This window comes from Drosophila obscura, unplaced genomic scaffold, assembly GCF_018151105.1.
Source record: "Drosophila obscura isolate BZ-5 IFL unplaced genomic scaffold, ASM1815110v1 contig_51, whole genome shotgun sequence".
NCBI classification, from domain to species: domain Eukaryota; kingdom Metazoa; phylum Arthropoda; class Insecta; order Diptera; family Drosophilidae; genus Drosophila; species Drosophila obscura.
This window is the reverse complement of record NW_024542841.1, coordinates 128,696-155,065: the sequence shown is the minus strand read 5'-3', so window position 1 is coordinate 155,065 and position 26,370 is coordinate 128,696. Positions and strand designations below refer to the sequence as shown.

General features: G+C 41.2%; 1 protein-coding gene and 1 long non-coding RNA gene across 3 annotated transcripts; both read right to left on the bottom strand.

Moving 5' to 3' along the window:
- Positions 1-680: 680 nt before the first annotated feature.
- LOC111079774 lies at positions 681-3,327 on the bottom strand. Of its 2 annotated transcripts, XR_005968271.1 has the most exons (4): positions 2,928-3,327; positions 1,540-1,735; positions 1,143-1,487; positions 681-852 (listed from the first exon to the last, which is right to left on the bottom strand). It is a non-coding gene; the product is annotated as an uncharacterized LOC111079774 (long non-coding RNA). The 2 variants fall into 2 exon arrangements; XR_002608403.2 differs by having other exon boundaries at positions 1,143-1,735.
- A 20,318-nt stretch (positions 3,328-23,645) lies between these two features.
- On the bottom strand, positions 23,646-25,645 carry LOC121404915 (the record flags this gene model as incomplete). The annotated part of the gene is given in 2 exon segments (XM_041595339.1): positions 23,646-24,325; positions 24,328-25,645. Coding segments are annotated over 2 exon segments (1,998 nt in total), but the record flags the coding sequence as incomplete, so codon positions are not given.
- Positions 25,646-26,370: the final 725 nt, after the last annotated feature.

Genomic DNA, 26,370 nt, shown 5'->3' with positions numbered 1-26,370 from the left:
ATACCCTTACTCAAAAAAGAGTTAAGGGGTATTTTGTATTTGTGGTAAAAGTGTATGTGTGCAACGATTCTTGATCAGCATCAATAGCCGAGTCGATATAGCCATGTCCGTCTGTCCGTCCGTCTGCCCGTCTTGATAAGCGCCTAGATCTCAGAGACTATAAGAGCTAGGGCAACCAAATTTAGTTTCCAGACTCAGTGTGATATCACACTGATACAAGTGTATTTCAAAAATTCGCCCGGCTCCCTTCCGCCATCACAAAATACGAAAATCTGTGGCATGCACAATTATAAAGGTACGATAAAACTAAAAACGCAGTATCGTAGAGAATGCCCATACCTACCAGATTGCCGAATATGAACTAGATCGGATCATAATTATAGCCAGAATGAAGAAATAATTTTCTGTTGATTCCCCCTCCTTCTTCAGCGCTGCTGACGCTATTGATTCTCTTTCTCGCTCGCACACTCTGCCGCGTTCAGTGCGCGAGCAACCCCTAGCGGAGGAGATGTAGATTATAAATGGTACATCTATAATCTACATTTTAGACGTAAAATATACATTGTAGATGTAGATAACAGATTTAGCAATGTAATGTAAAATGTAAAACTTTTTTTAAATTTTAAAATTCTAAAAAATTATGCTCAAAAATGTATATACTGACTGATTACGGGTATAAGTATTGTCGCGTCCCCAGAAGCGACTCACACGTTCCTTCTCCTTGTTTCTATGTTTTTCTCATTTTCACCCATCGAAGCAATTCGTCTCTTTTGCGAACAGCAATATCAAAAAAGCAAGCCTTTCGTGACAAGCAAGCCGGTCGTGTTTCTGCATCGCTCTCGCCTTTTTCGCCTAATCAAAAAAAGAAAAAAGAAACTTATAAACTGTAATTAATTCAATTTGGTTTTAAGTATCGGAGGTGCACACATATTCATATTTTATAAAGCTTGTGTATACTCAGTGTTTTAAATTGATTTATTACTTTTAATTTTTCTGTGGCTGCCGAACAAACATACATACATACATACATCTAACAGTGGATCGTTGCATTGCATTGTTTTTGTTTAGACAATTGTTATTGCTATTCGATCGGTTGCTTTGCTTTGCTTTGACTCATCGACTCATTGCTCTTTGGCACTCACCGTTCTCGCGCATAATCCGTTGCACTGCCTACTCACTCTCTGGATTTCACGCGAGCTGCACTCTGGCTCTCACTCTTACCATACGACGCCTGCATTCTTCGTTTATGGTCTAATATCTCGGCGCCTCTGCTTTGCTTTATTGGAGTTCGTCGTTAGCTTTCGTCACTTCGCTGCGCCGTCTGCCCTGTATATATGTACATACATAGGGACATACATAACTGCTGATCATCGTGCTCTTTCTGCTGCTGCTGCTGCTGCCTGGTCTCTCATCTAGCTTGTCCTCTCAGTGCGTCTTTTTTTCTCGCTGTGCACAGTGACCCAACAGCTGTTGAACATGGCTCTTATCTGCAGTGCAAAGAAATGCGAATTTGGTGGCACCATTAATGGTGATTCCTACCTCAATTTCCAAATTATTTATTTGAAATTAAAATCAGTTGGGAGCGGCGCAAGATCAAGCAACGAAGACGGATTGCCAATACGCACAGGCATCCCATGCGTAAAAACAGGTAAATTCGAGATTAGTCCCACAGACTTTTAACGATAGCCGGGCATCACGCAAGAGGATATACTCGTTTGATCGTAACTTCGACTGACTGAAACGAATGAAATTGAGAATTGAGAAATTTAGCCATCCTATCCACGACTGGACATCAGTGGGTCTTGAAGTGAATAATTTGACCGATGAGTCTCGTACACTCGTGGTAATTTGCCACAATCCCGACGATTGAGAAAAATACCGCGTGATTCCACGTTCTCGCCAACAATTACTACTGCGACTTCATTGATAGCACTACCCTACACCATTTTTCTATCAAAAAACGTTGGTTTAGTTCGAAGCGGATTTACAATGTTCAATTTTGTCGAGTAGTGTTATTAAAGACAAATACGTGCAGAGTTCTCTGTACAAAGCAAACAAACATTTAGTCACACTTTCGATAAAATTTTTGGAAAGTACCGTTAAAATCTAAGCAAAATCAGTATGGCATTATAAAGTTAGATATTGTTTCAAAATTTTGCACTGATCGTATTGTCCTCCATTAAAAAAAAAACGAACAAAAGTGCAAAAATGTAGCGTTTACTTTAAACAGCTTAAGCTGTCCTCCGCAAACTTTTTTTAATAAGTGTTTTCCCAAGCTCCACGGGAATATAAACTTACGATCTCATTTTTGTCTGGACTACAAGGTCCTACTCTACAACTCGATTTCAATCTCAATTTTAACTCAATCTAGACTGTCTCCCAGCCAAAGGTAACGCGAACAGCAGTCACATTGGCATCGTAAAGCGAGCCGCTCGGTACGTTCGAAAGGAGGAACATTAACAGAGATCTAAGCATCTAAGCACACGTCAAACATGAGATAGCACCACAAAAAGCGAACTTCCAGCCTAGCCAATCACCATTAGAGCCATGTAGGAGGATTCCAGTACATATTAATGTATTGCTTTCATCTCAGCACCTTTTACCAAACTGGCCAGTGCACTCACTTAATGATTCCTTAGACTCAATAGCCTGACTTTAAATATCATTGAATATCATTGAATATTGGATCAGAACATTATAAAACGTAAAAAAGACTTAAAAACAGCATTCACAGAGGGGTGGGGGAAAATTACTCTATAGATCACAGTAATATTGGTCGAATCGATACAAAAACGAGAAGGAACGTGAGTCGCTTCTGGGGACGCGACTCTACTTATACCCGTTATACCCGTTATACTCAGTCAGTATATACATTTTTGAGCATATGATTTTTTAGAATTTAAGAATAAAAAAAAATGTACACTTACATTTGTACCACATTTGAGTGTACCACTTTTAAGTTTTTCTGGTTGTCTGGTTCATTTAAGCTGTAAGCCACTGTAGTTTCTTCATAGATAGGTAAAAAAAAGGTAAAAGTAAACATACATATGTTTGTACCATAGAAAATATAGATCTAGCAGGGTATTTCTTCCAGATGTAAAAACAAATACATGTACATCGTACAGACATCTAGAAAACGAGATTTATTTTTCCCCTTAAAAATTATCGTAAATCTGTTGGGCAGCGAATGTGTTAAAATTGGTACACATGGTGGGTTGCAGCATGGAAATAACGTCCATATATTTATATATATATGTATGTGTCCTCGTAACAATGTAAACCACCCTTTTATTCAAAGAAAGAGCATGCTCCAAGTAGACGAGAAAATCAGAATGTGTCACAAAATAAGTTGACAGTTGTATAGTTTTTTATTTTAGTATGAAATAAAATAAAGCACAAAAATATCACATGTGCATTTTAAAAGTTTAATTATAACTGAATCCGTACAAAAACAAATTAAAAACACGGAAAAAAATTGTAATTTGGCACCCCTATTTCCATGTTAATACCAATTTACATACATATGTATGTTAATGTGTGTGAAAATAAATTACTGCTGCTTAAAAGTCCACGCAATCACTGGTCAACTATTTTTATTTTTTTCCAACAATTAATATACTGTTATTTAGACCACTAATCAAAAAGACATAAATAAAAAATGAGAGCCTGAGGTATTAATCATATGTACATATGTATCTTACTAAAAAATTTACCCGTATTTATGTATATATGTATAAAGTTAATGTGATGATAAAATATTTTGGAAAACCAAAAAATGTGAAAAAGGAAATAAAGTAAATTCAACTAAAAAATTAATAATATATGAACATATGTATGTACATATTTTCAGATATATGTAAGAGTACGATTTATTTGTATAACTTGTTAAAGAACACATATTTAATTAAATTTTCGGATTAAGAAGTGATTTTCGTCTTCCTAAAATAAATGTACATGCATATGTACACTTTACAATTGCGTACTCCTCTGTTTGGTCAATGGTGTTTGTGCAGTGTTTAACGCGAATATCACCTAGAATACTTCAACTTGGTTGCATATGTACACATATGTACGCATACGATCTACATGCATATAAATACATTACAAGTAAGTATGCGCATTTATTTGATATACATTTACTATGGTTTTAAGATAAATGTATTCATAATGTACAAAAAGAAGACATTTTTATAGTAATGCATACATGCATATATATTACTTTTCGGGTATACTAAATGTATAAATAAGTATCACGAAATTTGTGGCAAAATCATAATGTAAATGGCCAGTTTTTATACCCATATTAAAAAAGAGTTAAGCATAGTACCGCACCGCGGAATCCCCGTAAAACTTCATATAAAAAAACTGCCAGGATTTTTTCTTTTTCGTTTTCCTGGAGTGTGTATCCAGCAACACGAGCGGAATCCACAGATTTATATCGATAGTTGCCTATCGGGATCAGTCCTCGTGGACTGAGAGAGCAGCTGACACCCAGCTCAGGAATACATGTTCAACAATTATTCCTGAAGTGAATGGTGCAAGATGTAGGCAAAAACTGTCCGCAAAACGAAAAAGAGAGATGCAAATTATTCTTTTTTGTTTTGCAACAATACACCAACACAATCACTTCATCATCAGAGTGCATTTTTTTCCTTTTTTAATTTTAGCAGAACTTAACAGTTGGCACTGTTTACAAAACACAGCTGATTCATCAACCCTGTTTAAGCTATGTTCCACACCCTCACGGAATAACAAGCAAATTCATGGCAGGAATTTTCCGTGGTGCTGGAGACAGGCCTTTAAGGGGTATATTGTATTTGTGGTAAAAGTGGATGTGTGCAACGCAGAGAAGGAAACGTTTCCTAACCCATAAAGTACATATATTCTTGATCGGATCATAAATAGATCTACCTGATTGACAAATTTGTATCGGATCGGATTATTATTATAGCCAGAATGAAGAAGATGTTCAGTGTCTAACCAAACCCCTTCCAGTGCTGCCGCCGCTACTTATGCTTTTTCTCGCTCGAACACTCTACTTCGTTCAATGTGCGTGCGCCCCCAACCGGAGGACATGTAGAATCTACATGGTAGATGTAGATTTGGCTGACAGATGAAGCAAAAGCAAAAATCACACAAATCATGAGCTCACATACATATATACTGACTGAGTACGGGTGTAAAAGTTGAGTCGTAGCAACAAAAGCGACTTACAACGTTCCTCCTCGTTAAAATATAAAATTGTATTTATACTATGTTTTTATATCCATAGCTAGGAATAGGTAGAACCAAAAACCAATACTTTTGGTGCAATGCGCACCAGTAAACAAAATAAAAGTAACAACAAATTTAGATTAAATTCATAAAGTCGCATTAGTTAGGAGTCGTTTAGGATATCGTTTATAAAAATCTTAGTAAAAACGGCCAAGCTGTAGTTTTAACGCTTTGTACAGTTATATACTGGTTAACACTTTGTAAAAGACATTTAAGAAAAAAAAACAAAAATAACATAGTTGTGAACAGTTTTCCCGAGTTTTTAAAGTCAAAATTTCGACAAAAAATACCGCAAAAAATGATGAAATTTGAATTTGAAAGCTTAATATCTTTCAGGCGTTAAGCTGCAGATACAAAGGGTCTGGGTCGGATTTATAGCTGCATTTGTCAGCTTTGCAGAACTTCAGAAGTTCTATGCAACCCGATATAAGATATTTAAGTTATGTGAAAAATAGAAGCACTACCTCTTTAAAAAAAACATTAAAAAATTACCAGATTTAAAAAAGTTCTTTAAAAAAAAACTTCACCTAATTCTAGTGTTGACTAGTGTTATTTAATATCGAATTTTCGGAAAAAAATATGTCAAAATTGCAATTTTACAATGGACTTAAGCTATAAAGTTTTAAGGTCCAATTGATAGCTTCTTCTGTTCAGAAATGCAGTTATTTGTAACGTACTCAAGTTATGTGGGAAAAATAGCAAGCTTACCTGTGAAAATACTGGTTGGTCTCCCAGCCGAGTATTATTCAGTATTTTTAGTCAGTGGTGCCGCCTTAAAGTAATTCCTGTTATTTGTTCGTTATTTGCACTGCCCACTGTACCTAATTGTAATCGACATGCATCTACACCCGCCCCACAGTGGCTCATTTTCTCAAAACACGTTGCAAAATGAATAACTTTTGAACCCGGCGAGATATAAGTCTGAAATTTAATACATATATTTGCAATATTTAAAATATTTTTTTAAAAGAAAAATTAATGTAGGCGTGTCACTGGAAGGGACGTAATTAACGGTCGAACCCGAAATTTCGTTTTTTACCCTAAAAACCATCACCATCATAGCACGAAAAGTTAACGTCCAAAAAATTCAAGTAAAATTATTGAACAATCGATTTTTTTAGGTTTTTGAATCACGAAATAGAGATGTAATCGAAGCGTCTTTCGAAACTGCGAAAGAAAAGCTTTCCGAGCAAATGGCTAACACGTATAGTTCATAAGAAAAGCTACAAAACGAAGATTTGTTCAACTTTCTGTAAGCTCCCCGGATGAATGCCGTTCCGGACTTAAAATTAGTATATTCCTCTGAAATGGTTGCCACATTTGGAAATAGGGAAAATTGCTTCGTTAAATATGAAAATATTTAATTAAATGCATATGGCTTTAGGCATTAGGCTGGGCCAAACAATTTTTTGGTCAAATTTTGGCCCAGCCTAATAAGCATACATATGTATATGTATTTAGCAAGGGGGCGTGGCTTGGCTAATCTAAAATTTACGCATTTATACCATATGAATCTGTTTGTTAATTGTAAGCTAGTAAGAATTAAAAACAAAGAATATATTCAGCAACATCTCTGCTGCGTTCTCTAATGGCCGACTACGTAGGGCCGTTTAGTTAGCATGGGTTAAATTGGAAAATAACTAATATCTCATAAAAGGTGCAATTGTGGTAATGGTTTTTTCTTTTGTTTGTTTGCTGAATATCACCACTATTTTTTCGTGCAGTCCAATGCTCGGCCAAATATGGCCTATTTTTATATTCCGCTAAAGATTGAAAATAGTGCAATAAATGGCGTTTCTTAAAAAAATCTAATAAAATATAATCGCAAAATATATTTCCTTTTTCGTCTAAATTCATATTTTAGACTTGTTCCTTAAATTATGGAAAAAATTGTTCTCCTAGCTTGAGTACTTTTTGAGAAAAATGCATTAACCTTTGCCTTTTAAGCACGGTTTTCTTAATTTTTTCAAAAACATAAAAATGGTTCAACTTTGAACAAAGATTAGAAATCTTAAAAAATGTTTGTAAATTATAAAATACTGGTTTTGAATAGCTTGATCAATTCCTAATTGAAGTGTAACAGAAGTATTTGTTCGGCTTAGCGCCGGCCCATGGCAGCACAAAGAGTAGTTGATCATCTCTTAATCTAATGTCTCTCTTTATAACCGTTTGATTGCTTGTACTTATGCTCTTGCTGGTGCGTTGCTCTTTCTCGGCGTTAGTCAGCCGCTGTGGGGGAGGCTCATCAGAAAAAGCAGAAGACACTTCAAATTCGATCATCACCGTAGTAAAACGTTTGGCTGTCTGGCACAGTGACCTGCCTGCCACAGAGTTCTAAACTAAACCTAACATAAACATATCAACTTCAACAGTCTTGAACCGGACCCCGCGTCTTCAATCGACCCATCGTTAACTCTCGTTATCAAATTCGCACACCTTTCGCTAGTTTTGGATAATACATATATATTAACTTAAGTAAAATAAATTGTGAATATATTAACTGAACAATCATCGTCTCTTAAATAGTCTTGCAAAACAACGCTACTGAAGAAGCTCAGTAGCTCAACAGTATTCCCAAATTCAATAACGCGATATCCGACTTTTGCAACGAGTTTTCGGAAAACGAGCCACTGTGCGCCCCCTCACTGTAAAAGCCGTTTCAACCGTTCTATCGTCTCTTCGTCTCGCGCCTTTCTCCTTTACTTTTCTATCATTCTCGCTCTGTCGCTCTTTCGTTCTATCGATCAATATCTCGCTTTCTATTTCGTAGCGTCGCGTAGGGCACGGGCAATTCGGTCCGTCTGCCCTAACATGCCTCCGCAATGGTCATAATCTGGTCTAACACGTGCATGCCTTTGCAAATATCTACACGAATCGCGGTTTATATATGCATCTAGCTTTCTTCTTTTTTTCGCCTTCGCTATCGTGTTCTCCATTTATCTTTCTCTCGCTTGCATTAGGGCACGGGCAATTCGGTCCGTTTGCTTGGAGAGTCTGGACGTAGCACTCGCACCTGACACATCGTCGCCTAATCGACCAGGCATATTAACAATAAATAAACATATATGTATATTCATCTTTTCGTGACGTTTAGCAGTAAATCAAGGTGATAAATTTGTTATCCTCCTCTAAACAAAACAATTGAACAAAATACCATTTTAAAAAAAATAAAAAAAAATTTCCGACAAAATTTGTTTTCCTTAAGGAACCAAACCGACTTGTTTAAATAGATTTGTGGCTGTAAAGTTGTTAAATGAATTATGGGTTTTTTTTCTAAGCAGAACTTTTTTTTTTTTGCGTTTTTCAGAGGCTGTATTGAGGCTGTTCTGAAAAGCTGGTAAATACTTATGCTCCATAGACTTTTTGAACAATACTTTAAACGACGCTGAATATAAGGATTCGATTTCGATTTTTTCTGAGTTTTTAGTCAAAATTTCGTAATAAATACCGTACAAAAATGATCAATTTTGCATTTGAAAGATTAACTGAAATAAAAAAATGCTGGGTTTAATTTATAGCTGCATTTAATAACTTTTTAGAACGGTAAAGTTGATTGCAACCATATAGTATGTAAGATACTTAAGTTATGTGAAAAATAAAAGCGATTCCTCTAAAAAAGGGATACATAAATACCATTTTGATTAAATTCTTGAAAAAGAGTTATGCCGTAGAAAAAAAGTAACATCAAATGATTTTAAGGCCCCAAATCCATCAGAAAAAGTCGATTTGGTTCGAAGCGGAAAAAAAGTTAAATTTTGTCGGAAAGGGGCCAAGCATGAAATACATTTTGTTACAGTGTGATATAACATGAGTCTGGAAACAAAATTTGGAGTGAAATGAAATGTCCGTATACTGGACACAGAGTTTAACCAAAGACAATATAAGTATAAGATACATAACGCCATACGAAATTTTTGCACACGAATTCTGCATGCTGGTTCTAGAGCAGGCTCCAGGCTCTCTTGAAATTTTTTAGAGAGAGAGAGAGAGCGCTCTAGAGCCAGCCGCTCTCTTGTATGCATACAGCATACGAAGGCACACGAAGTTGGTTCTATGCCGCTGCGACGGCCAAGCCAAGTCGTCGCGACGACTGTATTGTGCACATGCATACAGTTTTTACAGCGCTGTCGAAAAATACCCTTCACTTTATAAGTGTAAGTTATTTTTGCAAGACGCTTACCACCCCAATATTAAGTAACTGTTATATTTTATATATCCCTCAAACGGTAATTTATTTTAAGATGGTATATTCGATAATAATGATCGGATATACATACATATATAAAAATACATAATATATTTAATGCATGACATCACATTGGAGTAATTGTCATTAGGGTATTCAGCGTGCGACTACGGTAAATAACTACGGTAAATAAATTCGTTTCTCAACTCATAAAAAGGTATTCGTCTCGAAAATCGTCCGCTTCGCACAAGTACGCACACATACGCACTTGCTGGTTCTGTGTGTACTCACACAAGCAAGCGGATTCTATTTTTAGATTTGTACGCTCCCAAATTTGTGCGAGCGAGATGGCGCGAATTTCGTAGCATGACGAAAAATTGTCTTGCATATGGCAATTGAAATGTATGAGCGTTACGCATCTTACTTATATTGTCTTTGGTTTAACATCATCCGCTTACATGAGTACTCGAGAAAAAAAGTAGGGGCTGCCCTGTGGTACTCCAGAAGTAACGTTAATAGGTGAAGAGAAGGAGTTTTTGAAGAGGAATCTTTGCGACCTAGATCGAAGGTAGCTAGAAATCCATCTCAAAAGATTAAACGGAAACCCTAAAAGGTCAAGTTTTTGTGCTAGAAGGGAATGGTTTACAGAATCGAATGCTTTACTGAAATCAGTGTAAATGACATCCGTCTGAAAGTTACCTTGGAAGCCTTTAATGATAAAAGAGATAAACTCTAATAAATTTGTGATTGTTGATCGTCGCCTTATAAATCCGTGCTGAGACGGAGATATAAGTGATTTGCAGAGATGTTGCAAATGCGGAGTTAAAATTTTTTCAAAAATTTTGGGAATATCGGATAACTTAGATATACCTCTATTATTATTTGCATCAGACTTGCTACCTTTCTTATGGAGCGGAATAGTTAAAGCATCCTTCCAGTTTGGGGGAAACATGAAGGGATAGGGATAGGGTGAATAGTTTAAGCAGGGGTCCACACAGATCGTCGGCACAGTACCTGAGTACACAGCCGGGAACTCCGTTAGGACCTGGTGAAATTACCGGACTAACTAGTCTAAGACCATGAAGCAGTGAGTTTTCATTTAAGAAAGGGCAGAAAATGCCATTCGACCTTGGAAAACTGTATGGATACGGCCGACCAGAATAGGGTGTTTGAAAAAAATTGCGCAAAAAGATCGGCAATTGCCTGATCATTATAATTAATTATAATTCTTTTATAGCACTTAAGTTTTTTCTAAAATTGATTTATATCTGTTGTGCTGTACAAAATTGTTTATTCACACTTTTACCATCTATGCCGTCTATTAAATATTGGATAAATGTGTCATATGCAATATTTCCGTGAGATGCAATGTCTTTAATTCGGTAAAAATATTCAAACACGTACTCATTGTTTTCTCGTTTTGTTTGCGCCAGTTTTTCATGGATTTGCTTACTGGTTACACTCGATTTAAATTAACTTAATGATGCCTGCTTGAGCGAATTCCATGAAGTTAAACCTTTTTCACTCGATACGAATAGTTTTGCGGTTCCTTTTAGTGCCTTTTTGGCGAACAAAACCTTTGGAAATCATTCCATTGCATTAGTGTCGCCTTTTTATACCCGTACTCAAAAAAGAGTTAGATTTGTGGTAAAAGTGGATGTGTGTAACGCAGAGAAGGAAACGTTTCCGACACCATAAAGTATATATATTCTTGATCAGCATCAATAGCCGAGTCGATATAGCTATGTCTGTCTGTCCGTCTGTCTGTCTGTCTGTCTGTCTCGATGAGCGCCTAGATCTCAGAGACTATAAGAGCTAGGGCAACCAAATTTGGTTTCCAGACTCATGTGATATCCCACTGCTACAAGTGTATTTCAAAATTTCGCCCCGCCCCCTTCCGCCCACACAAAGGACGAAAATCTGTGGCAGGCACATTTTTAAAGATACGATAAAACTAAAAACGCATTATCGTAGAGAATGCCCATATCTACCAGACTGCTGAATCTGAATTAGATCGGATCATAACTATAGCCAGAATGACGAAATTAATTTTCAGTTGCTTCCTCTGCCCCCTCCTGACAACGACCGTGCAACTCATTTTCCTTCTCGCTCGCACACTCTGCCGCGTTCAGTGCGCGAGCAACCCCTAGCGGAGGAGATGTAGAATCTAAATGGTACATTTACCATCTACATGTTAGATGTAGAAGATACATAATATATGTAGATGTAGATAACAGATGTAGCAAAAAAATGTAAAATGTACAATTTTTTTTTTTTAATTCTAAAATTCTAAAAAATCATGCTCAAAAATATAAATACTGACTGAGTACGGGTATAAGTAGAGTCGCGTCTTTAGAAGCGACTCACACGTTCCTTCTCGTTCTCGTATTCTCTTATCCACACTTTGACTGGAATAGTATTGGTGCCGTCGAAACTTCTAATGCTCTTTTCCATATCGCGAAAGCTGATCGCGAACCGAGGTGCCATCATCGTGTCTCTCTCCATTATTTCGTAGTTTCTTGTAGAATTTCGTCATGCAGTTGTGCTTTGTACTGTCCTTTCGTAGTTTATTGCATGTGCCTTCTTGTATGCCTTCTCCTCTCTCATCTCCATAGTCCTCTTCATCTTCAGTTTCATTGTTGTTTGTTTCATCATGTGCAAACATTGTAGTCGATCGCAAGAAATCTTGTAGATGATCTTGTAGTTTAGACTTAGCTCGCCGAGAGAACCCCTTCCTCACCAAACTGTACTTTTGTACTCCACTACATTTAATGAGTGCACTTGTACGGAAAACTATATGTGGCTATTCCGTAAGATAAAACAATAAAAATTAGGTTCAAAAAGCGCCGACACGCCAAATAAAAGCCTTACTGAGCCCATTTCTATGTGGAGCGAACCTAGATGTTGATTGTCCCTCTCTTCTCTACCCACCCTACCATGACAATGCGCGAGAACTGCTGCATTGTCCCTTGATAAACCTTTTCATTTTAACTTCATAAAACTTCATATTTTAATAAAAAAGATATTTTCAGTTCGGGTAACCATAATGTAACAAACAAATGAAGGCAACAAATTAATATAGATATTTGAAAAAGGGTAATAATTTCTTAACTACTAGGTATTATTCAAATAAAATTTATTAAATCATTGTAAAGAAAGGGAAACTATTGATATAGATATAAATATGTACATGCGCAAGGCAAGGTAAGGGTAGACTTAATTAATTTGTATTATAAAACGGTATTCATTTGCACTCAGATTTTAGAGTTCTGTTAAATTGTATGGAAACTAAGACAAAAGTGCATTTTAGGCTCTGAGAACGGGATCAAATATAGTTAACCATAAATATGTATAAACGTATTCATACTGTCCAGCATGAACACAAATTGTAATAAAATGACGACATTCTTTTGTTTTTACTCACTTCGCCATAAACTTTATATTGCGTATTGTTGGGCCCAATGAAGACGTATGTGTTGGTGTTGTCTGTTTAAGATATTCAAATTCATTAAATACATACCAACTGTTTGAGCGTAGAGGCGTTGCGAAGTCCCACGGATGATTTCCCACAGATAAATACAAGGCAGTTCCAATTTCTTCAGTAGATATATATATATATTATATATATATATATATATATTTATATATTTATATATTTATATATATTATATATATATATATTTATTATATATTTATATATATTTATTCGTAAATAGGTAGTCGCGTGCAAAAGCCGGCCGTCTTGCTTAGGGTGGAAAAGCGAATTAAAATAGATCGGTGGCACTCAAGCTGCCGAGGGCTGTCGGCGGGAGCGTGAGCGTGGGCGGGAGCGCCAGCGTGGTGAGTATGCGCGCGAGAGCGCGTCGCCGGGGAAAATATGCTCTTAAGTACGAGGGCGAGAGCGAGGGCGACCGCTTGTGTAGCTGGAACGCTAACAGCGATTTGTGGCTGGAATGCCCACAGAGCGGTTGCCCCGCCAGCGCCGTCCTCACTCTGAACACCAACAATAACTGATTCGAAAAAAATCCGTTCATATCTATCAGCCAGTTGTCTCAGCTTGCATGATTATTAATTTACGTTAATTGTATGATTATTGTATGATTAAATTCTACGGTCGAAAGAACGATTTTACCAATTACACTACCCGACAGACAATTTCCCAGACGGTAAGTGAAATCACAAAGTGTTTAGGCTTAACTTCTAGCTGTTTTAATTATCTTTTCAAAATAGCAAAGTTCTTTACAACCAGACGTAAGATACTAGAGTTATGTAAAAAAAACAAGCGCTACCTCTGAAAAAAGCTTAAAAAAAATACCAGACTTCAAAAATTCTTCAAAAAAAAGTTCTGCCATAGAAAAAAAAACCATAATTCTTTCAAAAAATTTAAAGCCCCATATCTATCAGAAAAAGTCGGTTTGGATCCTTGAGGAAAAAAAAGTTCGATTTTGTCGAGTAGTGTTATTTGAAAAGCATTATTGTGTAATGTCCCATCTCAGGCTGAGGTATGCATCAGTCTGTCCAGGGTCCTGAATTACAAGATATTTCTAATTCACGAGGACTTTATCGGGAAAACCAGGAACTTTGCCAGCAATTGAAATAGAAATCACAACACTTTTTGGTTCTTTTAATTTTATTGGGTTTCTTTATTCTTCCGTATTATTATTCTACCCGGTTATGTTATGTTTCATTGTTTGACGACGCGTATGGTGGATTGACTGCTACGGTGGACTCGCTGCCTGCGATGGCGGATTGACTGCCCTTTTCTTCGTGCAAGGCAGTGCCTTTTATAGATCGGCCGGCCTTCGATTTTCCCATGAATGTCTTACAGATATCTTATTTCTACTTCAGAATGTGGGAAGGGTTCTTACATAAATATATATTGCCGAATTATAGTCTGCGCGTGCAGACGGGCTGATCGGTAACAGAAGGTTACCTAATCATTAGCCCTGCAGTCAGTGTCCAATATTCCCGGTAAGGAAAGTCGGAGACTGCTGACTGGCTCACGCATGTAGGGGGTTTGCCCGGTAATCGAGGGTTACCTAAGCAATCGCCTGTCAACAAGTGTCCAATGTCCCAGGTAAGGTGATCGGTGTGTACCGGTACCGTGGGAAAGGAATTTCGTTGGCACTTCGGGAATATATATTGTTAGGAATATTTATTTATTTAATATTATTTTAGGTACTTATTGCGTAAGCCCCTTGTGCTGGTCTCCTGTCTTTTGGCGTGTGCTGAGTTTGCATTTTTGCTGGGTGTTGATCGCTTCACCTGGGAGTAGCGTTGGCTGCGTCGTCTGCTTGTGACGAACCATGGTATCCATGGTTCGTTACAATTGCGAAAAGAAAATCAAATCAAAAGTGAACTTCATGGTGCATTTACATTGCACGATTCCTAGCCATTAGCAAGGAGTGCTTTTAAAGTTTCACATTCACTGAATCACAATGCTGACATATATGCGTTGGCAGATGTTAATGGAACTATGAATTTCTTGGTATTTATATAAACTTAGACTGCGTGGGAATCCAATGATGAATCGTTTAGTCCGGGTTAGTCTGCCGCGCTTCAGAAATCGTCTCGAGGATATGTAGGTGTCACTTGGCGATATATACGACTCCGGTTCACGATGTAGACTTGATTAGAGAGGAGAGCCAATTCTATAGCCGCGGCCAGCCTATCTGCTCCAAGTGGAAGGGACAGCACCTTCAGTAAGACGGTACACAGGTATTTGGACCATGATCCACGAAGGGGGATGAAAATCCGCCAATCCGCCGGTTGCAGTTGGACTAAACTCGACAACTGTTTACCTCAGTCTGCTCCCAGGTTATTCTTAGACAGACTTCACCGCGGTAGGGCAGCTTGAGATGATATGACCTGCAACATAGCTTATGTAAGCTCATGGGCACTGCGCGCACATACCTTTAGCAAGAGATACACAGCAACCACTTCAATATACTATCGCAACAATTATACATAAATGGAAATTGTAGTTCGCTTATTCTTCTAAAAATTCTCTGCGCGTAAAAGCAAGTACAAATATAATGCACGTTTATTCGAACACTCTGGGCACGGTAAATATCTGCACGTCTGCACTTGCTCATTAAATTTGTTCTAATGCTCGTAGCATCAAGAGACGATCGTCTAAGCGCGATTTCATCAGAGCTTTCAGTTCTGCATTAACTGTGCAATCGTATGTTCTCGGACTTAGCAGCAGCATTAGGCAGTTCTTAACTGTGCAATCGTACGATTGTCGTTTACACTCCCCACTGTTCGTAGCTCCAAAGTGTGCGTGAGTGTAGTAAAGATAAGAGCGCTAAAGCTGTGAATATCGGCTAGAGCTGTGAATATCGTTTAAGAGCGGCTAAAGCTTTGCATTAAAACTATTGGGGTGCCACAAGACGTGAATAAACATAAAATAATTTCCCCCAAATTTCTGCTGGCTACTACAATCTAGACAGTAAAGAGCTATGTAGTGAGCTCGGTTCTTGCAACGCTTCCGTTTTCAGCCTTGCAACAATCATCTGCAACAATAGGTATTTCCCGATAAAGAAGCTCATGATGAGGCTCTTGCAAATCTTACCCCGCGGACCCTTACAGCATGTAGTTTAATGTCGCTTATTCCCTCTGCACACTGAGTCCATCCCGGGGGAATGGTGGAAATTTTGGAAAGATGTGGCACACTGGCACCATCCACCATCTACCATCCACCATCCATGAAAAACAGCCGATGCACACAATATTGTGCGGCGGAAAAGTTATTCATTTTTATAATAAAAATGAATATTAATAATATTTTAATGGTTATGAATATGATTCAGCACCAAAATATTGTAAGATAGCTTATTTCAGGCTGGGATATGCATCATTTCCTCCTAGTCCCTGCAGCTGCTATAGAAGTCATGGTGGGGTAGTCTGTACCTTGTGGCCATCCGGCCGATGACACAGCGCCCCGTTAAAGCTCCCGTCAGTGTTCGCACCCGACTCTGCCTGAAGCTTAGAAGAGTATTGGTGCGTTTAGGATCATAGTGGGTCCAAAGCGAGCGAGAGATCTCACAGTTGGGTGTGGTGTTCCACCTCCTGTCCGATCTCGTTCCTACTCGGCCCATCATCTGCGAGATGATGTCTCGTAGTGGCCTCCGTATGTCGCTGACTTCGTCCTCAGAGAAGATTCCAGCTCCTGTTCCTTCGGCCGTCTTTGACCCGTCGGTGAAAATGGAGAGCTCATTCTGCCCCAGGGCCGTGTTACTCTTCCATTTCTCCCTGTCCGGTATGTGTCCTTTAAATTTTCTTTTCCATGAGAACTCTGAAACACAGTAGTCACTCCGCCCGGCCGTTCCACCTTCCTCCTCACGGAGTATAGTGGCACTTGCACTTAAGATGTCTATCGGTTCCAGGCCTAGCATGGTGTCTAGAGCTGCCTGTGGGGTGGATTTGAGAGATCCGGTGACCCCAAGGCATGCCGTCCGTTGGACTCTACTGAGTTTCTCCATGTGGGATTTGGTGTTAACCGCCTCCCACCATACCACGCCTCCGTATGTCAGGATGGGTCTTATTACCGCTGTATACATCCAGTGGATGATGCGCGGCTGTAAGCCCCATGTTCGTCCAAAGGTCTTCCTACAAGTGTAGAAAGCTGCCATTGCCTTTTTCTTCCTTTCCTCCGTGTTTCCTTACAGGACAGTTTGGAGTCAAAGATGACACCAAGATATTTGGCTTTGATTAATAGCTCGAGTGTCGTTCCACCAATTGCTAGCAGTTTGAATCTCGGTATTTTATATCTTCGTGAGAACAGCACCAGTTCTGTTTTTTGAGGATTGACTCCCAAACCGTTCTGGCGTGCCCAGCTGGCGGTGGTGCCCAGTGCAGATTCCAGAAGGTCACTGATTGTGGGCAGAAATTTACCCGTTACCAGTACTACTAGAACATCCGCATAGGCCGTGACCTTATACCCGCTCCTCCCCAGCTGAAGAAGAAGGTCGTTGAGGACCAGGTTCCACAGGAGAGGGGATATAACTCCTTCCTGCGGAGTGCCTCGTGTAACCGTCTTTCTTGACGAGGAGGTGCCAAGGTTGACGCTTATCGTTCTGCTCCTGAGAACGCTGTCTAGCCATCTGGTTACAGTCGGGTGTGTGCCAGTCTTGGCCAGTGCGGCCGTTATTGACTCGATCCTGAAGTTGTTGAAGACCCCCTCCATATCTAGGAAGTCCGCCAAAGCATATTCCTTATGGCTTAGAGATTTTTCGATATGCCCAACAACTTCGTGAAGTGCGGTCTCAACTGATCTACCTTTGAGGTAGGCGTGCTGAGCTCCACTGAACACTTGTTTGCCTAGCTTGGTTCTAATATATAGATCCATTAGTCGCTCCATCGTTTTTAGTAAAATTTGCGGACAGACTGATGGGTCTGTAGTCCTTTGGGGAGATGTGGTTTATCTTCCCTGCCTTGGGGATGAAGACCACTCTCACCTCCCTCCACCCATGGGGGACGTACCCAGTGAGGAGGCATCCTTCGAAAATTTTCTTCAGCCATGGTAGTAGCTGCCGGCATGCTACTTGTAGCATGGCTGGTCGGATATCAATCGGTCCCGGTGACTTCTAGGGACTGAATGATTTAATGGCCCAGATAATCTCGTCGGGCAGGATTTGAGAAACGCCATCTGTAGAGCATTAGTAACGTTCTGCGTAGCTTCCTCTAGTGCTCCCGTTTGAAGTATGTCCCCTTCCGGTGGGTCGGGCAGCAGATTTGTGGACAGAATGTACTCGAACAGCGACTCTCTTTTAGAATTTGTTCCCGTACTTCCCCAGAGGGAGTGATGGGTATTCGCGTCTCAGCCTAAGACAATGTCGAGGCCCTCACTCCGCGCTTGGTATATCAGGGCCCTGACATCCTCCGAGGGTGGGTCTTCTTCTTCGTACGGCAGGTATGCAGAGGCCAGGTATAGGTTTTTCCCGTCCTCCCTCTCACATAATGCCACATAGTGCTAGGTCCGGAGTGCTGTACCTGGAAGAAAACAGAACATTAAGCTCGTCCCTTACCACGATACAGGTTCTTGGCTTACTCGCGGGTTGTGGCGTGAGAAGGCGGTATCCGCGACCGTTTAGTCCTCGAACCATTTCACTTACGATCCAGGGCTCTTGGATGAGGGCCACGTCCACCGCCTTCTCCTCCATAAACCGCAGCAGGTCCGCCGATGGTACACTTGAGTGATGCAGATTAATCTGCACCACCTTCATGCTATTCAGCGGACCTGGGGTGTCGCGGTACTTCTACCGCCAGGGTGCCCATACCGAAAGATATGCGGCAGTCCGTTGCAAGGAGTTTGGCAAGGCTTTCCTGACCAATACTGATCCAGAGTTCCTCGCCGTTTGCCTTATCTCGCGCTATCGCCCTTGTGATGGTCCAGTCAGATGTCTCCAGGATCCGGTTCTGTGCCTTGATCAGAACGAATTTGTCCTCATCCGCCTTGATCTGGGGAGTAACACCTTCATGATCGTTCTCCCGGGAATCTGATCCGTGGGGACCACGCAGAGTGCCGCTCCTGGCCAAAGTTCACCAAAACCTTGGACTGGGGCTTTGAGAAACTCAACAGTTTCTGCATTGCAACAGGCCACTGCCTTTGGCTCCATTATGACACTTGATATCCTTGAACTCGCAAACAAACGGTTTATCTGCGCGCACAATGGCATCCTTCATGGCGGTCAAGATCTCCGATTCTTCCTTCAGCCAACTGGCGTCCGATATCTTCGCCTCTGGGTGACTTCTGTCGATGATGGCTACCTGCAGCTCGGCCGGCGATCCAAGGCTTGCCACAATGTCTTCTGCTTTCGCCTTCTTCGGCTTGGAAGCTTTTGTGGAGTCGTCCGTCCCCTGCCGCTGGAACCTTGGCTCTCGACCAGTCGGTTCCACCGGTGCCCTCTTCGTCGGAGGTGTGGTCCTCCCCCTCTGCTTCCCGGACACCTTTTTCCCCTTTCTCCCTCGCGTGTTCGCAGACGATGCCGTTGAGGGTTGGTCCACCTTCGCCTTCGTGCCAGCTGATGCTGACGCTGAAGTCGATGGTTTGGGGTCCCCAGTCGCCGCGTCTGCCCTTGAGAGGGCTTGGTCTCTGCTGGTAGGAGCGACTCCGCTAAACCGCTCGTACCTTCGCTCCTTTTGCTCGTGCTTCTTTTTGAGGCTCCTTTCCCTCGCGGTCAGCATATCGGTGGGTCGTTGGCTAATACCACGAAGGTATTTTGCCGATGCCCTTTATAACGACAGCCGCTTGCGTAGGGTCTCAGCCTGCGTCTTCTCGTCCGTCACGGGTAGTGGACCCGAGTCGACCTGGATGTTGGGAGCCGTGAATTGTGGCTCCGCCTCCTGCGGTTCCTCGTTATATCCGAGTCGAGAGAAAGCCGTAGCCAACTCTGCCTCCGACACTGAGGGACAAGTAAAGACGAAGCTTCCATCTGTGGTTCCCGGTTCCAGATCTCCTATCGTCCCTTTCTGTCTGTGGATCTTTCTGTTGCTTGTGGCATTAAACGATTTGGTAGCCAAGCACTCCACTGCCATATCGGGTTTCCTGCAGTTACAGGATATCGACGCCGGGGGACCTGCGCTCGCACCCCCAATCAACGCCGGTAATGGGTCTCCGACTCCCTGCACCTTAACTGTTAAATCGTTAACTGACATTTCCCCCATAACGGATGCGTCTTATCCCTACCGCCACAGTGAACTACTTTTGTCTTCGGCGCTCCCCCATGACCTGCCCGGCTTGGGTGGCCCTTCTGGCAGCATACGCTACCGCCGGTATAGGGTTCCTTACGCTTACTAGGCCCCTTATCGCGGCAAGATGGTAGTTCTCTATTCTCTATGTTTTCTGAGAAGCGGTTTGGGACATTTTGGGAGAAAGATGTACCCGAAAACAACGAGGCGTTTTTTAAGGAATTTTTTCTATAGCCATAGCATTGTATACTTTGGGTCTTTTTCTCAGTACAGAATAGTCGGAAGGCTGTCAGCCAAAAGCGAGTGCAATATCCTGCATGAGTTTTGCAGAGCATTCATAAAAGAATTCCCAGAGTCCACAAACCGAGTTTTTGTGCCTGAGACAATTCTGACATATCAGATTTTCTGTTCTTGTTTTTACCATTTTCATGTCTGTCATTGTTTACATTTTCGTAGTGACTTGCACTTTTTTGTTGTTAATTTGAAATATTTAAGGTTGCATTTGAAAATGATAGAAACAATTCCGTGCGAATAAGGAACATCCCAGATGGATGGTGGAATAACTGTGAAATTTTCGAAACGGCAAAACCTTACGGACCATCCCCGAAATGGATGGTGGATGGTCGCCAGTGTGAAAAGGCTCTTACTAAAGCAAATCAGGCACAGAGAGTGCTTTTTTACTTTCTGGTACCCTTGTACCAGTGATAATTCTTTCTACTTTGGACACCCTTTTAAGCCATGAGTCCCACGACAAACGTTGCCATTGCTGCTGTCCATTGATGCAGCTAAACTTGCCTTCTTAACCTTAGTTCTACCACTGGGTCTGGCTACATTGACTCGTCGAATCTCCTTATTTGCTAAATTGGTTTCTCTGTTTATCAAAAACTGCGATAACAATGACCATGACGGTCCATCGTCACTTCATCAAGCTTTGTACGAATTAAATTAAAAATTATTGCACCCAGAATCTCCTTGTCTTCGCTTAACGACTTGAGCGCTATTGGGAGTTCACATTGTCTACCATTGTCAACCCTTCTGAATCTGGATTCTTCAGACGCTTCACATTAATTAGCTCGTTTATATATGATTGCACAATAATTGACTTATTTTCATGACGATCTTTCAATAATCATATTGCCTTGCAATAGTTGGGACCTGATAATTCCAAACACTCAATCGTACTCAAAGGCGCAGCTCCCAACGATGATATCAAATTAATCAATATTGACAAATCATCCAGTTCCGAATCGGAGTCTATTAGCGTAATTAAAGCATTGTACCAGCTAGTCCATTCCGTAAACATTCCAGAAAATTGAGGAAGCTTGAGCTTGGAATGTTTTGATGAGCGAGTCACCTGTGTACTATTTAGAAGATCACCTGCATTAGACTGTCGCCTGCTTCCAAGACAGCTCAATAACTTGACCTTTAATTCGTCCTCGCTGTCGTGCTTAATTTTATCTTGAATATTAAAGAACTGATTAAAGTTTGTCCCAATTAGACTTAACCTGTATTCTAGCTGCCCAGCTGCCATGCAGTGTCTATTTTCCTCGACATAACTTTTATTTCGGCTAAAGAAATTCACTAACACAGCACAAGATGCGGGGCTTCCGCGTCTTTATTCTTTTTTGGTGGCATTATAGCACCTTCCATTCAACACTTGCTGCCCTTGTAAATTTACAAAAATGGGACCTTAAGCTGAAACCCCAGCTGCGCCACTTTCGTTGTATGAACTGGCACATCTGTATACAGTATGGTTAGTGCTTCTTCTATCCACAGTAGACCTGCAAAAACATCGAGAGACTATCGATAGTATCGATGGCAAAATCACTGATTCGCCTATCGAGGTTTTTGTTTCCGATAGTTCGATACTGGTAAAAGTGAGAAACGCAAGGCTTTAGATGCAAAGCATGCCGACATTCAAAATTTTGACCAAAGAACGAATGGATTTTTTATATATAAGCCACATAATGCATTTTTAAAGCAAAAATATGAAATATTGCTGCTATTTTTATATATAACCGTACTCGAAGAGTTAATGGGTATATCAGATATGTGGTAAAAGTAGATGTGTGCATCGCAAAGAAGGAAACGTTCTCCGACCCCATAAAGTATATATATTCTTGATCAGCATCAATAGCCGAGTCGATATAGCCATATCTGTCTGTCCGTCCGCCTAGATCTCAGAGACTATAACAGCTAAAGCAACCAAATTTTGTTAACATACTCATGTGATATCACACTCTGAGATATATTTGTGTGGCCTAACCGAAGCCTAATTCATTTTGTTTGGTCGAGCCTGCTAAGCATTTGTTGGCAGGAACCTAAATAATCGCCAATGTGTGACTGATTCGAATTTATATTTTGGTATCATTGACTACAGAGTATAAGCTTCTGTTTCTGTCTTGTCGTGAACTCTGCTTTTAGGTATTTATTTACGTCTGTCGAACATATGTTTGGTGTAAAAATAAGAGCATTTTTTTTTGTTGATTTTGCTGTTTCATCGGCTTACTCATTTCCTGTTTTTCCTGCATGGCCAGGAATCCACATTATTTTTATTTTAGGAGCTAAGTGGGTTATTAGTGATTGTGTTTTTTATGGAATCTTTTGCTGCTAGGAGTCAGAACAAATGACAAATTTGGCTCGTTTGTTTTTTAAGTGTTCGATCGCTTCTAGGATTGCTATAGTTTCGGCAGAAAGTACTGATGAGTAGGGGGGCAGAATACCATATTTTATTATGTGCGTTTCTGTTGTGATGGCGTATGATATAGTGTATTTTGTTTTTGACCCGTCTGTGTATGTTTTTAATTTGTCTTTTTTGCCTTTGTACAGTTTTCGATATGTTTTTGGAAGTGTGATTTGTTTCTTATGAGTACGTAGCGTTTTGTCGACAAGTTTGGGGAGGTCCCAGGGAGTTTTGTATTTAATTAGCTTTTGTGGTTTATAGGGCAAATTAAGCCCCTTGCATATTGCTATTGTGCGATCTATGATGGGTGGAGTTTTCTTTTCCAGTTTGCGTTGTTTAATAAATTTGTGTAATGGTGTGTTTTTTTAATTAATAAGATGTTTTCAGAGTTTTGCTGTTTGTAAATCTCGTTTTAGTTCAAAGGGGGTAATGTTAGCCTCGTAAAGCAAGTTACTATTGGGGGTGAAGCGGTAGGCTCCAAGAGCTAGACGTATTGCAGTGTTAAATGGAGTTTTTAATTTGTTTAGTATGCTTTTGGGTGAGTATCCGTAAAGCCTAGTATCTCGATCGAAAAACTGTTTGCCAGCAAACGAATGTCATATATTCTTCGAGCAGCCAGTGTGTGACCAGAGGTGTGCACTGCATTCTGAACGGTTACTCTGCTCAGACAGCTGCTTGGTTTTGTTTAAAGTTAGGTTAGGTTAGGTTGAAGCGGCTGTCGGGATTGTCAGAGACCCGACACACCTAGGCCGGTTTCGGCCCGTTGTGATACCGCATATTACGTTCCCTTCTCCCTCGTGAGACCCTATGTTATCCATTATCCCATCCGGATGCCCTTATGAAGCCTGCGATCCGTCTGGGACTGATTGTAGACATGTCCGAAATGTCAGTTAGAAAAGGAGCGCCCAAGTATTGCAGTCTCCTTCTACTGAGAGCCGGACAGGAGCAGAACAGGTGTTCCACAGTCTCCTCCTCGTCCTCATCTCTACAGCTTCGACAGAAGTCGTTATATGGGGCGCCCAGCCTGCTTGCATGTGTGCCTATTAGCCAGTGTCCCGTGAGAGAGCGTATGACTGAGCTGCACCTACTCCTACTGAGTTTGCAAAGCTCATCGGTGCGCTTCTTATTAATATTAGGCCATGTTTGCCGAGTTATGCGACATAGTGACACGGTTTGCCATCTGTCATTTATTAATCGCTTAAAGTGTTCTTTTATTTTGAGCTTGCAGGTGGCCATTGGCATACGAATATCCTCCTTATCATGGAGAAGGGGGATTGTTGTGCCAGCTCTGGCCAGCTCGTCCGCTATGCAGTTGCCTTCAATGTCCTGATGACCCGGGACCCATATTAGGCTGATGACGAACTGATAAGCCATCTCATGAAGAGATTTGCGACAGTTTGCCACGGTGGCCGAGCTTGATGTTATCGCATTCAGCGATTTGATCGCAGCTTGGCTATCACTATAGATGTTTATATGAGTTGCCGCAGGGCTATTTCCTGAAGACAGCTCAAAGCCTCCTTGATCGCTATGACTTCTGCTTGGAAGACACTGCAGTGATCCGGGAGCCTGAAGGACTGTCTTATGTTCAGCTGTTCGGAGTAGATTCCTCCTCCGACCTTGTTGTCCAGCTTTGAGCCATCAGTAAAGATTCGAATGGCTCCCTTTGGACCAGGTGGTCCCTCAAGCCAGATGTTTCTGTGAGGGATGATTGTCTCGAAGGGGGTATCTGTATACTCCCTCGGAACGCAGTAGTCCGTTTTTGTAGGGACGATTTTGTTTCCATTTAGGATGGACGCATGACCGGTGTGATGTGACACCCATTGGTCAGAGTCTCTAAGACGGATTGCTGCCATTTCTGCCTGCTCCTTACCTGCAAGGTCAAGGCTCTGCAAGCATAGGATAGCATTTAGCGCATCCGTTGGTGTTGTGCTGAGAGCTCCACTGATGCATAGGGCTGCAGTGCGCTGCACCTTGCCCAGTTGTTTAGTGATGGTCCCCTTCGATAGGGCTGGCCACCACACTGCGACTCCGTAGAGTAGTATTGGTCTGACTATTGCCAGGTAAATCCATTGGACTATTCTTGGGTTCATGCCCCATCTTAGCCCAATGGCTTTCTTGCAAGTGTAGAGTGCTATCGTAGCCTTCTTCACTCTGTCTTTGATGCTCAGGTTCCAGCTAAGTTTTTTGTCAATTACCAACCCTAAGTAACTGGCACTGTCGCTGAATGAGAGCCTACATCCGTTTAGTATTGGGGGGTTGAGGGACGGGATTTTGTATTTGGTTGTAAACAATACAAGTTCCGTTTTAGAGGGATTGATTCCCAGTCCACGCGACTTTGTCCATTCTGAGAGTCGCGCGAGCTTTGCGGTCATTAGATCGCAGAGTGTTTGAGGGAATTTTCCCGAGAAAATAATGGCAACGTCGTCCGCGTATGCTACCACCTTGCAGCCCCCCCCTTCCAGGTCACACAGTATCTTATTGACTGCTATGTTCCATAGAAGGGGAGACAGGACACCACCTTGCGGGGTGCCTCTGTTGACATACCTAGACTGAGTGGACGATCCCATTGATGATGTCACTGTCCTGCATGTGAGCAATTGATCTATGAGCATCATCAAGTGACGATCCACTCCCAGGTCAGTCAGGGCCTCTGTGATGGCTCCCGGTATGACGTTGTTAAAAGCTCCCTCAATGTCTAGGAAAGCGATTAAGGAGTATTCGTTGACTTGTAGAGATTTCTCTACCGCCGAGATTACTTCATGGAGTGCCGTTTCCGTGGATTTTCCTTTTCGGTAGGCATGTTGAGCGCCTGACAGCCACTGAGGATTTATAGTTGTCCTCAGCTGCAGCCCTACTAGTCTCTCAAAGGTTTTGAGAAGAAAGGACGATAGACTTATTGGTCTGAAGTCTTTTGGGGTTGTGTGTGAGGGTTTCCCTGCCTTGGGGATAAAGACTATTTTAGCCTTTAACCAAGCTCGGGGGATTTTTCCCACTGTCAGTATCTTCCTGAAGATACTTTGCAGCCAGTTGATGGCCATATCCCCGGCTTTTTGCAACTGAGCCGGAATGACTTGGTCCGGGCCAGGCGATTTGTAGGATTTGAAGCTGTTTACTGCCCAGCTAATATTCCGTTTTGTGAGGATGTGCCCCATCGAGGTTTCCGGGCCTTCACTTGGGGTGTCTGCCGGCTCGATGGTCGTACACCCAGGAAAATGAGTATCGAGTAGAATGTGTAGGGAGTCCTCACTAGAGTTAGTCCACGTACCATCCGTTCTCTTGAGGTATCCCACCGAGGGGGATGTTTTTGACAGGATCTTGCGTAGCCTTGAGGCTTCTGACGTGTCCTCAATTTCGGAGCAAAATTTGTGCCAAGAGGCCCTTTTTGCTCTCCTTGTTTCTTTTTTGTATAGGGTTAGCTTACTTTTGTAATTTTCCCAGTGCGCTTCCTCGCTGCTGCTTTTGGCTCTGTTAAAGAGAGTCCTGCAGTCTTTCCGGAGGGTATCTATATGTTTAGACCACCAGGGGGGTTTCTTTT